A 15,472-nucleotide genomic window follows, 5' to 3' on the forward strand; every position below is an offset into this window, starting at 1 on the left:
ATTTGGTTTTCATTTTTTTTAAAATTTTATAATTTATATTGAAACATAAGTATGTAATTACATGTATTCCAGTTATACAAAATCTAAATAAAGCATTTAAATTGATAATAATATTCTCGCACAAATAAAATCCTTTTTTTTTTCGCTGTAAAACAAAAACTAATATAATTCAATAACTTAAATGATTGAAAAATAAATTTTAAATTTCTTAGAAACCAACATTTAAAATTAACATCAGTCATTAAGGAGAAATTTATTTGGTGATAATACTAAAATATTATTCAACCTAAATGTGTGTCTTTTTCTATATCAATTTACAATATGAAATAAGCGAAACTTTTCTTATTATTTAACAAGGCTCTGAAACCATTAAAAATATTATCCCCAGAAACTATTAAATCCTCCTCAAGGTATAAAAAATATTCGTCCCTTTAGCCAGCATTAAATTCATTTCAATAAAGTTTTCATTTGTAAATAATATTCCTTCAAGCCCTGCACCATAAAAGAGTTTGTAAACTTGTGCATAAAAATTAAAAAAATGCTGAAGAACTATTTTAACAATAATATTTTAAGTACCATATTTCTATATCATTTTAAAAAATCAAAAAGTTCGAATTTTTTCAAATAAATTATATTATCTAGAAACTATATTTTTATGTGAATTTCAGTTCGGTGCATCGTAAAAAATTTTTAAGTTTGAAAATTAAAAAGTATAATAATTAATAAAATTATTTGTTATAAGGTTCTTGCAAATAATCTAAATTGTTTAACTAATCTTCAATTATTTGAAAGTAAACGACTCAAAATAGATGCCAAATTTTGTATATGTCTTTCCATAATTTATATGAAAATATTTTGAAGTATTCATTTCTTCGTTTTTGAAACATCCATTATTGCTGTAAATTTTCCACGTTTCCTCTTCATACGAGTTTTTGATAGTTTTTCTCAAGAATTTTTAAAATATTGTCTTAAAAATAAAAATGCATAAATATGTGTATTTCAGTAAATTGATCTAAAAGAATTATATTCATAATAAAAACAATAAAACTGCTTTTGAATTTCTATAAATAAATGCTATAGTAAAAGTAAGTTTATGTACAATTTAATAAGAATCTAATAATTGAAAAATTATCCTAAATTGAAAAATTGGGTTGAAAGCAAAATAAATGTTCAACTATATAACAATATCTTCAAAGCTTAGCAAATATATATATATATATATATATATATATATATATATATATATATATATATATATATATATATATATATATATATACAATGTCTAAATTTTTATTTACTAACTATTAATTTTTCTTAATTTCATTTTTAAAATTTTAATGACTATATTTAATAATCTATATTTAACTACTATATTTAATGCATAATTTTTTAACCTCCGACTCCATCGTTAATCAACCAGACAGCTATTCTTTACGTATGCTAGGGAACACAATTACTTCCTATTTCAACACTGCCTCCTAGGTTAAGATTTATCTTTCTCTCACGTTTCACTTGTAATTATTTCTTTTTGAGTATGAGACTACATTGTTCTGCATTTTATTGAACAGTTGGAAATCGGCATCTGTTTATAGACATATGGTGCAGTATATATGGGTGTGGTGACAAGAAATTTCTTTGAAAGGAAAGGGGAATATCAAAGAAATTTCTTACACTACCACACCATAATTTTGGTGACAAAGATATCAGTCCCAACTTCAGGTAGAAATGGAGAAAATCTACTATATGACATGTTAATTTTCATTTAACAATAGCCTTTAGAAGCTATGCTGATAACGCTTATCTTCTACAGAAATGAATGAGTAAATTGTAACACATCTGGGTGGTCTGACAGCTGAATATAGAACATTCATTATGAAGGAAAAAATGCGTTCATGAGAAATTAGAGTTAACTACGGATAATCCTCCTGTGAAGAAACCTTTTTGTATGAAGATAAGGCGTAAAATTGAAAATAAATAAATTCATAGAGATTTAACTATTTTAAAAGTTTTGATACCAACACATTCTCCACTATTAAAATTCGTGTTTTTAGATCAGGTGTTAACAATTAATGAAAAAAAAATGGGTCGTTGCAGCTTCAAGTGCAATACCTACGTAATAACAAGCATTGAAAAGGTGAAAATAGCGAGGCATTCATAAAACAGCAAGAAAACGTGAATGATTTACAGCTGTCGAACTACAAATGCAGAATAAAGTTCAAATAATAGTTTTGGTACCCATCAAAGCAGTTTTTTCTCTTGAATCCTACTGTTATAAATATAGAAACTATTTTGTAAGACATCAAAGCCTACGATCTACTTCTAATAAAATAATGTTTAATTATTTATTTTATATTTTAAAATAGATTTATAATTAATTGTATTTAGTAATCCTTCATTCTTGTAGAATAATATATTTTTAAATTTCTGTCATTTCTTTTTTCTGAAAACACTGCAAATTTCGAGCTGTTTATTATCTTGAACAATTGATATATTTTTAAAGACACAATAACTAAATAATTTAATGTTTTAAAAAAAAAACTTTATCACCATTACCCCAGCTTATTCTTTTCAACGTAAGTAATCAAAAAAGTTCTGATAAAAAGAAGTAACCAGATTAATAATTTAGGTTAATTAATTTTGAGTTTATATTTGTTTCTACATCTCTCTCTGTCTTTCAAAAAAGTTAAAAAATACTACATTTCTTAACTATAAATTTTTAGTTTATGAGAATATGATTTTATTTTTACAATAAAACGCTTCATTTAACTTTTTCTCGAGAAGTATTATCAGAAAAAGTTCAGTCGTCAGGGGCAATAGTAGTTTCAGTTGGTGTTACATCTTCGAATTCATCTTCATCCCCTGATTCATTAAAATCAGACTCATCCTGTCTCATCATTGAAAATTAATTTAATTGAAAATTTGAAAATTATTTTCGAAATTTTTTCGGTCGAAGGACCTTTACAGCGGAAATATAAACATTTTGGTTAATATATATATATATATATATATATATATATATATATATATATATATATATATATATATATATATAACAAGAGAAAACAACTTTACAAAAGCAGAGTGATCTAAAACAAACTTTTGTTGAAAAATCCCTCTGCTTTCTTCCCTTTTTGTAAATTACCTTCATGGACGATTACTGTCACACCTCCCCCATTGTGTGTTATTTTTCGAAAAGGGGGAAGAATCTCTAACTCGTTTCACGGGCACTTCGGGCGTTTTCGGTAGTCTAGCTTACGAGGCGTCTCGGGCGTTCCGGTAGCGAAAGAGTTAATTATTAATTGTTAATTATTTTTTAACATTTTCTGCATATTATGTGATCCAAGAAGAAAAAATAATTTTAGTCCATTATGACAACAACTAATATAAATTTTATATCATCTCTAACGGTAAATTTAAAATTGACGTCAAAATTATTGAAAAATTACATTAATTGTTTTTATAATGGAAGACTTGAAAAATCACTTTAATTTCTTAATTCATTGTAGGCGCATGAAACTTTATCTTTAATTATTACCTTTAAAAAAAATTTCCTCCCTCAACAAAATTTTATGTTTACTTTCAAGAAATCCGCAAAGAGTTAGCTGCTGAGTGCGAATTATATGACTTGCATATAAAAACCCACGCTACTACCAGTACTGAGACTATCCAGATACTGGCGGGGGTGGTTCCAATAACACTTAAAGTTATAGAGGATGTTTATACCAAGAGGGTGAGATGGGGATGGCGATTACAAGATCTAATGCATGTACTACCTCCCGATTTCGACAACACCTTGAATTTTGATACGCCGCCCCGGGAGCACCCATCTCTTTATCGCTCCTTGCCCTGGGGATATTGTGCCCCTAGTAACCAGGGGGTGGAGATCTATACTGATGGCTCTCGGATGGAGGTAGACACACCTGGAATTTTCCATGCGTCACATGCAATGATTGTTAAACAGGATGGTATTACTATTTTTAAATCCTCCACCAGAGTCACAGACAATACTAATATCTTTATCGCAGAGCTAATGGCAATCAGATCCGCCTTTATCTGGATCAATGATAATAATATCAATAGCGCTACCATTTTTTCAGACTCGTTGTCCTCCCTCCAGGCCCTGGCTGACCCAGAACCAATTTCAAAACTGATTGAAAATATTAAAACATATTGGCACAGAGGTATTACAATGAATTGGGTTAAAGCCCACGTGGGGATCCAGGGCAATGAGGAGGCCGACGAAGCAGCTAAGGAGGCCATTGGCTCCGAGATTATAGATCTCCAAGTTCTGAGGATCCCTAGGCAAGCAAAGACCGAAATCAAGCGGATTCTAATGGCAAGGTGGCAGTACAATTGGTACAATTCTAATAAGGGCCGGCAGACTTTTAAGTTTATTAAGACCCCGTCAACTACAAGAATTCAATCAAATTTCTACTTAAATCAATACCTGACGGGGCACGGAGTGTTCGGGACCTACCAAAGGAAGTTTTTCAATAAGGATGATAAATGTAACAATTGCGATCAACCCCAAACAGTAGAACATCTTCTATATCACTGTTCTCGGTTCCGAGCACTCCGACAACAACACTTCCTCGAGAAGAACGAGCATCAAATTTTTGCCAGTATCATTTGCCGTAATATCATTAAACAAATTATTAAAACTACGCTCGAGGAGGTGTTGGTCCAAAATAATAATAACAACTTTTAATGTCCTTTAATCTTGTTATTGATTGTCGCCCTGCCAAACTCCCTTTTATCTGGACCACTTGCCCATTTTTACCAACTTTACCATTTTACTACTTTACCATCTTATTATAACTGTCTTGTTTTTAGTCTGCTTTGTCATGTTTACGGGTTTTGTTTGTTTTAAACTGTATTTTTACTTTTTTTTTACTCCTGTTTTATTGTAATGTCTTTTAAGTCATGTACCTCAGATTTTATACTGTTCTTCGGCACCCCTGGGCGTTTTTGCCTTCGGAGCGTGTTTACTTTTATCCTGTTGCAGATTTTAAATGCTTTACCATTTTTTAAAATTGGTTTTACATATTATGTCAGCTGGTCTGACTAATGGTTTTACCCTTGCCCTTTTAGCTAATGATAAGTTGATTGATTTTAATTCCAAATTTTAAACATTGGTGGTGGTTTTTTTTACATTGTACTACTGTAAGTTTTTTTTGTTGTACTTTTGTCTCCAGCTCGTCAACTTTTTCAATGTTTAATCACTCTGGTGTCACCTTTGCTTGATAGAACCCTGTCGAGCAATGTCTCTTTGTTACTTTTACCCCAGCTATACTGGTGCTCAGGGTATGTATTATTTTATACCTTCCTCTAACTGTCACTATCCTTGCCAAAAGCAAAATGCTATGTAAAATAGCTATGTCTGTGTATTATATGCTATGTCTGTTGACCTGCCATATAAGGATCTGTTGACCTGATATTTTTAAACATTTTATTACTATGTTAATTTATGTAAATGGCCTGTTGCCATCCCGATTCTTCTAGGTATATTTTTTGTATTTTATATATAGGGGTATGTTGACCTTTTTTTAATGTATTCCATTGTATTTGGCGTATGGGCCTATTGGCCTAGGCCGCTGTAAAACTTTCAAATGACTTGCATATAAATATCAGTTATTTGAATTCCAATTTTGACATATTTGATAGACGTTCTTGGCGAATAACCGACTTTTTCAACTCTAAATACAAATTAATAACTGAGAAGAAATTTAATAAATTACTCAAATCAGGGCTCGAAAAAACTCAAAAATTTTACCCGTCCCCGAGGACGGCTTGTCCAACAATGTACCCGTCCTCCTTTGAAACTAACCCGTCGCTTCTAAATAAATAAAAATATAATTTTCTCTTATACAAACATTTATATAAATTGCTCAATGAATTAGTAGTTACTAGGATTACAAATACTAGGATTGCATTATACAGTAATAAAAGGAATACTAGGTTACTATTAGGAACCTAGTATTCCTTTTATTGTATTGTGAGCTTGGTGGTATCCAAATAAGACACATAATAACAAAGGTATAAGTTTAATAAAACAATAAAACATAACATAACAATAACATGCTTACAGCACGTAACAAGGTTAGCGATGAACATCTATTAGGAATGGGCATATATACTCTCTGGAAAGGTAAGGCAGCGCCGCTATTCAGAAACTACAGGCTGTCGTCGTTGACTCGTAGTGATGACGGAAGGTGACGTCGGTTGACATCACAACACTCCTTTTCCCTAGGATAGAACAAAGTCCTTGAACCTGCTTGGCCTGACGATGGTATGTCTGGACCTCAAGTTTCTGGAAGTCTGTTCTGGAACTGGAACAGAAGACTCTTGATTTGGTATTGTAGGTTCAACTACTGCACTCTGCGAATCAGCACTTGAAGGAATGGGAGATGGTACTTCAGTCTCAACACTCGTTGCTGGTGGAGATGATACACTAGGGTCGGACGGAACAGTCAACGGATCAGGAATACGTTTCCGCATTTGATCCACATGACGTTTAACTACCTCGCCTCCTGTAGTCACAGCTTGGTAGGAAACTGGACCTGTGGGTTTAATGACCGTTGCTGAAAGCCACTTTGGACCCTGTCCATAGTTTCTCACAATCTCTGGATCGTCGGCACTGAACGATCTTGGAAGAGAACTACCATTTTTTCTATACGCATCTTGCTCCTATCTCAACTTCCTCTCAGCCGTCAGATCTGGATGGAGTCTATCTAAGACGGTCCTTAGCTTCCTCCCCATCAACAGTTCCGCAGGACTAGCACCTGTTGTGGTGGTGGGAGTACAATGTTGTTGAAGAAGGAACTTGGCAAGCCTCTTCCTCCAATTTCCCTTCACAATGCGCCTTAGGGCATCTTTGACGGTCTGGACTGTTCTTTCAGCCTGACCATTTCCGGACGGACGTCTTGGTGCGATCATGACCCTTCGGACGAGATTCCTCTCTAAGAAAATCTGGTAATCCGATGCTCGAAACTGACCTCCGTTATCGGAAACGATGACTTCAGGTATCCCATGGGTAGCAAAGATTTCTCGCAGGACGTCGACTGTTGCAGAGGCAGAAGTCATCTGACTCACTTCTATCCCCTTTGACATGGCATCTACTATGATGAGGAATTCTTGTCCCTGGAACGGACCTGCAAAATCTATATGAAGACGGGACCAAGGTTTCTCTGGAATCTCCCATGGATGCACTGGAGCTTTAGGAGGGGCATGGCGTGTCTGTTGACATTCCTGGCATCTTTGAACATGCACTTCTATGTCGTGGTCCATGCCTGGCCACCACACGTATGAACGTGCGAGAGCTTTCATTCTTTCGATCCCTGGGTGTCCCAGATGCAGAGCCTGGAGAACACGTGATTTTCCACACACTGGAATAACTACTCTATTAACCCATAACAAGCAATTTCGATGGGTTGAAAGTTCGTTACGTTTCGAAAAAAAAGTCTGAATTTTTTTATCTGGTTTTTCATTTGGCCATCCTCTCAAAACCCAATTTAGTACTCTTGACAAAATTGGATCACGCAATGTTAATTTTGCTATTTCTGCTGCCTGAAGCGGAGGATCTTGTAAGTCCTCGGTAAACAATATCTCTAAAGGAGCGGGAACCTCAAATTTATCAGTCTCTTTTGGGAGTCTACTTAAAGAATCTGCGTTTTGAATCTTTTTCCCTGGTCTATGAATTAGAGTATACTCATATGCATTAAGTATTAAAGACCATCTCAGCATACGCGGAGACAAAATTTCTTTAGTAGGCTTATTTCTTGAAAAAATTCCTAGCAGAGGCTGATGATCAGTTATAATAGTGAATTTATGTCCATAAACAAAATGATGAAATTTTTTTTATACCGAACACAATTGCCAACGCCTTTTTGTCCATTTGCGTGTAATTTCTTTCTGTCGACGCGAGCGTACGCGATGCGAAAGCTATTGGTGCTTCGCAACCATTTTCAAGAACATGACTTAAGACAGCTCCTACGCCAAACGGAGGTGCATCGCAAGCTAAAGTTATCGGTAATTTTTCATCGAACGGAACCAAAACCGCTTCGGAACTGAACAATTCTTTTAAATATCGAAAAGCTTCATCGTGGACTTTAGACCATTTCCACACTGAATCCCTATCTAGAAGCCTATGTAATACTTCAGCTTTCGTAGCTTTGCCCTTTAGAAAACTATTATAAAAGTTTATCAAACCCAAAAACGCTTGTAACTGAACTTTATTTTTAGGTACCGGAAAAGCATGAATCGCTTCTACTTTACTTTTGGAGGGGTGGATACCCTTCGCATCGATACGGTAGCCCAAAAAATCTACTTCCGTTACCCCAAATAAGCATTTGCTCCCGTTTGCTTTAAGTCCCGCTTTTCTCAAACGATCTAGTACTTGTTCCAAACGAGCGGCTAACTCTTCTTCCGAACTTCTTCTGACGAGTACATCATCAAAATATGGAACAACCCCTTCTAAATTTCGAAACAAATCTTCGATTAAATTTTGAAATATTCCTGGGGCTACGTTAATTCCGAATTGAAGTCTTTTTACCTTATACGCACCCTTATGCGTGATGATAGTCTGAGCTTCAGCGGAAGCATCATCAACCGGTAATTGTAAATATGCTTGAGCTAAATCTATCTTAGCATAATAACCTTCTCCTTTAAGATTAGAAAGAAGATGATTTACCGCGGGAATTGGATAAGGATGTGCGTTCATTGCTTTGTTTAACGTGATTTTATAATCACCGCACAAACGTACTTCTCCTGACGGTTTAATCACTGGAACAACTCGTTTCAATAAATGCTGAGAGTCGATTAAATCTAGATCGAAAGTTTCACGTTCTTTTGAGTCTTGAATGAAGTGAGCAGGCGTAAGGGGTTTCAATTCGTTGGGGTCGTCTGACAAATATGTTAATGGTCTCGCATTTATAGCCGCCTCACAGTCGTAAAGCAAAGTCAACATTTCTTCGTAGGTGACACAAGCTCTGCTCAAACATTTTCGAAGGAGTTCCTTAACGCAGCGAACCATTCGTTCCCAAAAACCACCATACCATGGAGATGGTGGGCTAAACAACCACTTAATTTTCTGTAGAGAACATTCTGTTTGTATGAAATCCCAATCTAAATATTTTAACGCATTTGCTGTACCTACGAAATTCGTACCATTATCTGTATAAAGAGTAGAGCATCTTCCTCTCCTTGCCCAAAATCTTCGTGAGGCTTGCATAAATGATTCTGTGGAGAGAGATGAAACTAGCTCCAGGTGGACTGCTCGATATACTGCACACGTGAAAAGCCTTGTTTCCACCACGTAAGAAAAGAGGACCAGCTAGATCTGCGCCAGTTATCTGAAATGCTGAGACTCGGTTTACTCTGTCAGGCGGTAAAGGAGCTGGCTCAGTATTAACATTTCTAGAAGTCAGTTTTTTGCATGGTACACATTGTCGCAAAACGGCTCTTACAACTCTCCGTCCTTTGGGAATCCAGAATCTTTCTCTTAACTGTGCTAGTATCGTTAATACACCAGCATGTATCAAAGATCTATGAGTATGCAAAATGAGTCTTTCTAGAAGAGGATGGTCTGGTAAAACTATAGGATATGTGAAGTCCTCCGGATCTTGACTGAGGATAAGTCTTGTTTGAACTTTCAAAATTTCCTTTTCTACGAAGAATTGTATTGTATCCTTGTACTTCTCACGTATGTCAGAAGGCCATTCATACGGTATGATTTTTTAAGAGTGTTTTCTGCACATTCAATCTCTTCACATGAGATCGCACCAGTCAACTTATAAGAGTTTTTCTTAATGCTGTTACAAAATCTCAGAACATAAGCAGTCATTCTAAGAATCCTTATGTAACTCGAAAAGTATAAAAATCTTTGTCCAAATTTCTCGTCGTTTTCAGCTGCTAAATTTGTTATCACTGTCTTACGTCGCTCCAGAAAAGCTTCATCCGGAACGGATATCTCAGACACTGGCCAAGATTTTGCTTCTTCGTATAACCAGCTGGGACTCTCCCACCACTGACTTTGCAATAGATCTGCCCAGTCGCAAAAGCGAGTAGCAAAGTCGGCAGGGATGACTTCTCCAGGTACATGTTTCGAGTCATCTATATTGGTCAATTCTCTGATTTCTTTCACTCGATTTCCAACGAATGTATTCTATGGCTCCTTTCTCGTAATCCAGCTCAAAACTGTCATTGAATCAGTCCAAAAAAGGGTTCTAGAGGAAATGGGCAGAACAGAACGTAGAGTTGCGGCTAAACGAGCTTCGAGGGCGGCTCCCAGTAATTCAAGTCTTGGGATGGTTGGTTTTTGCATTGGAGCAAGTCGAGCTTTAGCAGCTATTAATTTGACTGTCACTTGACCTCGGTATTCACATCGCAAGAAAGCACAAGTAGCATATGCAAAAGAAGATGCATCTGTGAAAATATGCAGTTCGACATTATCGTAATTTACAGGCAACATTCTTCGAGGAATGGTACATTCAGGTATGAGAGCAGTGGTTTTCTCCCACCGTCTGTACTTCTGCTCAAGTTGTGCTGATAATGCATCCTCCCAACTTAGTTTCTCTCTCCACGCTTCCTGCAAAAGGAATTTGGGCAACAATAGCGCTGGAGCAGTAAAGCCTATTGGATCGTAAATACTGTTGATGATAGAAAGAAGTAAACGTTTCGTAACTGCCTTTTCATTGACGGTAACTAAATTTAACGGCATCTTACATGAAAGTTCATCACTAACTAAATTCCATTTCATGCCAAGAACCATTTCCGTTTCTTGTCCTTCCCTAGAGTTATTGGAAGCCCAGCATCGTAATTCAAACCCACCTTCTTTCATTATTTGGATAGCTTGAGATTTTAAATGCTCCAGTTCATCGACGTTATTAACACTTGTGACTAGGTTGTCCACGTAAAATCCTTCTCTTAAATTATCAATCGTATTCTTAAGACTCTCTGTTTGGAATTTCTGCAATCCTAGATGATAATTTATTGTGGCATTTAAAAGAAATGGACTGGAAGACACACCGAACACCACTCTGCAGTGTCGATAAGTCTTAAATGTTGTGCATTCAGCGTCTTCCCACCACAATAACCTTAGTACATCTCTGTCTTCGACTCTTAAACGTATCTGAAGAAATGCTTGTTTTAAGTCGGCAATAACTCCTAATGCCCCTGAACGGAATCTCAACAGTAATGGCAGTATCCTATGTATAAGATTCGGTCCCACACTTAAGCATTCATTCAAGGAAGCAAATCCAGGTTTCTTGAAAGATGCGTCGAAAACTGGTCGAACCTTCGTAGTATTGCTGGATAGCTTGATGACTGGTCTATGGGGGAGATAATGACCTGTTTTCGTAATCTGCTCTTTTGGTACAGTTTCTATAATACCTTCTGATTCCCATTGTTTAAATACAGCGTCGTAAGCATCAAAATAATTTTCGTTTAACAAACGTTTAGTTGCTGTGCGAAGTCTGGATTCTGCTATGTCATATTTATCATAAAGGGCAGGATGTCCAGCCAACCATGGCAAAGATACTTCATATCTCTGATCTTCACAGACTCTTAATGTTTCTCTGAAATGGATCAACGTTTCTTCCTCTAGTTGCATCTTATTTTTTCTTTCCATGGGATTTTCAATGCCTAAAACGTCCAAATCCCATATTTTTGGCAACTCCTTATTTTGCAAACTTAATGCGACTAAGTTAACCATTTTCTTTTTTCTTCTTAGACCTAAAATTGTCCAACCTAGTAAGGTTTCTATGGCTGAAACTCCCGATCTTAACACTTCTATTTTTCCAGTCAGAATTCTTCCAAGTACATCAGCTCCTAGAAGAACTCTTATAGGGGGCGTATCTTTTCCAACATCTGTTATTTCTGTTCCTCGAGAAGCTAGATCAGCAAGTAAACTTCTATACTGTATCCTTGGTAGCTCTGAGCAAATTTTTGCTTGGTCAAGAAGAGATATTGAGGTCGTATATTTGTGATTTAAACTTTCAACAGTTACCATATATCTCTTATGCTCTGAAGCAGGAGAAGTTCCCCCACCAAACAGTCCTTGAGAAAACACTTCGCTTCCAGTGGGAGAAAGTTTCAGTTCTTCAGCCAAACTCTTTTCAATATAGGAACGCTGTGACCCATCATCCATTAGTGCACGAACACAGACTTCCTTGTCTCTGTTTCGTAGTCTGCGTAATTGTTTTGAGATATATTTCACGTTCAGAAGGACGATTCGTGAACAATATTTCTGTTGCTTTCTGTTCATCACCTGCTATTTTGTCCTTAGACGAAGAATTAATTCCTTTCCGTAGATCTGGGCAAAGCATAGTGTAATGCCTCCGTTTACAAACTAAGCACCTTACATTACTGTGACATCTTTTTGCCATGTGACCAGATTTGAGGCAAACAAGACAGCATCTCTTTTGTATACCTCGTGATTTTCTGTCCTCATAACTCATTTCTGCTATTTTCTGACAGTCTTGACTTGGATGTGATCGGTCACAGAAAATACAATTGTTTTTTCCTACTGAGGTGTTGGCGATCAGTGTAGTAGCAGTAGGTTCATCTGTTTGGATCGATTTGTGGTAATCTTTTCGTTTCTCGCCACTTCCCTTATCTCTACCAAACCCTTCACGAGCTAAACTGATCATTTCTTCAGATTCGACCTCATGTCTCAAAAAACACATTAGTTTTTCGAGGGATCTCTGACTGGTAACGCCATCAGTATTTTCAGAAATTCTACTCCGTTCCCAGGCTCGCATAACATTTTCAGGTAAGCATGACTCTACAAGATGCTCTAGAAAATCAGCAAATTTCTCTTTCGTACGTCCCAAACTTTCCAAAGCTCTTAATTTTGTCTCCAGCATATCGTAGAGGGTTGCTAAATCAGGAGAATTCTTTCCGCCAGTAGCATTTTTCATAACAAGTGAAAGGAGAACGTATATTTGTACTAAAAGATCTTCTCGGCCAAACCTTAATTTCAATTATTTAATGGCTTTCGGATAATTCTCTGCTGTTATTGGGAAACTAATCTTGCTGCCCTGGATTCGGGTACCATAGATTGGTATAAATATTGGAACTTATCGATCGCAGATAAATCTTCGGATTCATGAATTTTTGAAAATATACTCCGGAATGTGAGATATTCTTTAGGATCACCAGAGAATGTCTTCAATTCAAATTTCGGTAGTTTCACGGCATTATCCTCTAAAGAACTTTTGGCGATGGAACCGGAGTCCTTATTCAAAAAATTTGCGACTTTTGCGTCTAGTTCAAGATAATTATCTCTGTAATTTTCCGCTGCTTCAAAATCAGTTTCGTATTCAGCAACGGTCTCAGGTTTTTCTAAAAGTACTGAGGATATTTCATTTTGAATTTCATTCAAACGAGAAAATTTATCTTGCAATTGTGACCTTAGTGCCTGCAACTGATTAATATCCTTGGCAACAGTTTCCGGTGTCGCCAAATATTGCGCCAACTTATTCGACGTGGTCGTAAAAGTTGTTCTTAATGACTTTCTTTTCACTTTAAGAGCATCCATATTCTTAATGTAAATAATATTTAGTCAGTTTATTTACTAAATTCACTTAATAAACCCTCAGTTTCTACTTATTCTAAATCTCGAGTTAATTTTCTTTTTTAAACTTAATTCAGATCAAACATATAAACTGTACATAAAAGAAGACTTCGTAAAAAAAGATAACAGAAGCAGCCAAAATTCAAAATTATTCGTACCTATTTAATCCTTGACAAAGTAATATCTTGTTCGTAATTTTGCCGTCTTCTATTTTACATCGAAATGCAGAGTATAATGTCCTGTCGCGGACGCCACTTTATTATGACTCAAGTTTCTTTTGCTTCTAATTACTTTATTTTACAATACAACACTCAGAATAATAGGACTATTTACAATATATTATTTATACAATATTATACAATATACATAAACTTACATCATAAAGATGAAAATCGTATCGAATTCTCTTAAACGCAACGTATCGTAAGTTCTTTAACGTAATATTATAAACATAAATAGAACATAAAAAATAATTGCCAGTTTCACAAACGCAAAAGATAATGTTAATACAAAATAAAATAAAGAAAACATGACGGAATTGACAAACTTAATGTGAGTGGCAACAGCATTCAATACAAACACTTAAACGTTTTTTAGACGTTTAGGAAGCTCCCAGTAGAAAAATATCAATTCAACAGCGGCCTTTTAAAGCATTCTCACTTCAATTAATTAATTAATTCCTAATTGAGTTTAAATGAAATATTGTCATGTTTTTAGTGCATGAATCTGAATTGAACAACCTGATAATGCTCACTCTGGTTATTGTTATCTGGTTGCTCACTACGTGCTCTTGCGCGCCGAATCCAATCAATCAAAAATGAAAAATGTTGCCAGCGCGAGAAAAGAAATATCATCGGCTTTATTGATACATGCATATGTACGTATTAGCGTTTTATATAATATAGATATTACTGATACTTATTGTATCGAGTAATTTTTTTATTGATTGTATATCTAAAGGAAGTTTTGACTGTAAATTACAATGTACATTTCTTAAGTTACATACTTTGTCTGTCATATTTTAATGTACATTAAACCCAATATAAAATAAAAGTCTAGATAAAGCACTGGCATCCTTTCGTCAATATTAACTTCAAAAGCTCGTAATTTTGGTTCAACGCTCTGCTTAATCTGTATTTTAATTTATTTAAGCTTGGTGCAAACAAAGATCCATCTAAGCCTTTATGTTGGTCCATTTTTTACTCTTTTAAACCATAAAATAAACAACAAAGTTTTACCTTATCAGCTTAGGGATATTGGTCATTATAATGCATTTCAATTACTGCTTTTTCCTGTTAAACTCAATATAAAGAAAAGGAACATTAGAATCAACTTATTATATAATGTTAGAGCATTAATTCAAAAAGAACTGAAACTTATACAAAAAAGCAGTATTAAATTTATTTATAAAATGTTGACAGGATTATGATTTTTTCAATCAGAATAATTCACTTTTTCTTTTCTGCCTCAAGTAATATTTTATACTGTACAAGCATGTTGTTTTCGTTTAATAAAAATAATTTTGTTTCATTTTTTGTTGGTTGAAATTTATTGTGGAATCTAGAATGGCTATACTAATGGTCAGTCAGTACGTTAAAACGTTATAATGATTTTTTTAAAGCAATGAATCCAGTTCTATTGTTTTGAAAAAATTGAAAAGAACGTTGTGCCACCGATAAAAGACTCCAAACCAGGATAACACCAGCCAAAGAGTATGTTTCTCCTTTTTAAATCGTGTACAGAAAAAAAAATCAAAAGTACAATTTTTAGCAGTGAGGAAACCTAATTATTAAAAAACTAGGAGGCTTCGCCCCCTGCTCGATGGCGCTCGCCAACCCTCGGAACTGCTTTCGCAGTTCATTTCGGATTGCAAAGCAATCCGGTGCTCGCTTTACT

General features: G+C 35.2%; 2 protein-coding genes across 2 annotated transcripts; one reads left to right on the forward strand and one right to left on the reverse strand.

Annotated features, from left to right (window-relative positions):
- The first annotated feature begins 3,763 nt into the window (after window positions 1-3,763).
- Window positions 3,764-4,711, forward strand: LOC147816007 (uncharacterized). Its single transcript, XM_087156690.1, has one exon. It carries the CDS (start codon window positions 3,764-3,766, stop codon window positions 4,709-4,711), a length of 948 nt encoding a protein of 315 aa, XP_087012816.1.
- Window positions 4,712-9,170: 4,459 nt separating this feature from the next.
- Window positions 9,171-12,920, reverse strand: LOC110283179 (uncharacterized). Its single transcript, XM_087156691.1, has 4 exons — window positions 12,358-12,920; window positions 10,247-12,188; window positions 9,727-10,165; window positions 9,171-9,667 (listed from the first exon to the last, which is right to left on the reverse strand). Exons 1-4 carry the CDS (start codon window positions 12,918-12,920, stop codon window positions 9,171-9,173), a joined length of 3,441 nt encoding a protein of 1,146 aa, XP_087012817.1.
- Between the last annotated feature and the right edge of the window lie 2,552 nt (window positions 12,921-15,472).

This window comes from Parasteatoda tepidariorum, chromosome 2 (genome assembly GCF_982258835.1).
Source record: "Parasteatoda tepidariorum strain Cologne lab strain chromosome 2, Ptep-v5.0, whole genome shotgun sequence".
In the NCBI taxonomy this organism is placed as follows: Eukaryota; Metazoa; Arthropoda; class Arachnida; order Araneae; family Theridiidae; genus Parasteatoda; species Parasteatoda tepidariorum.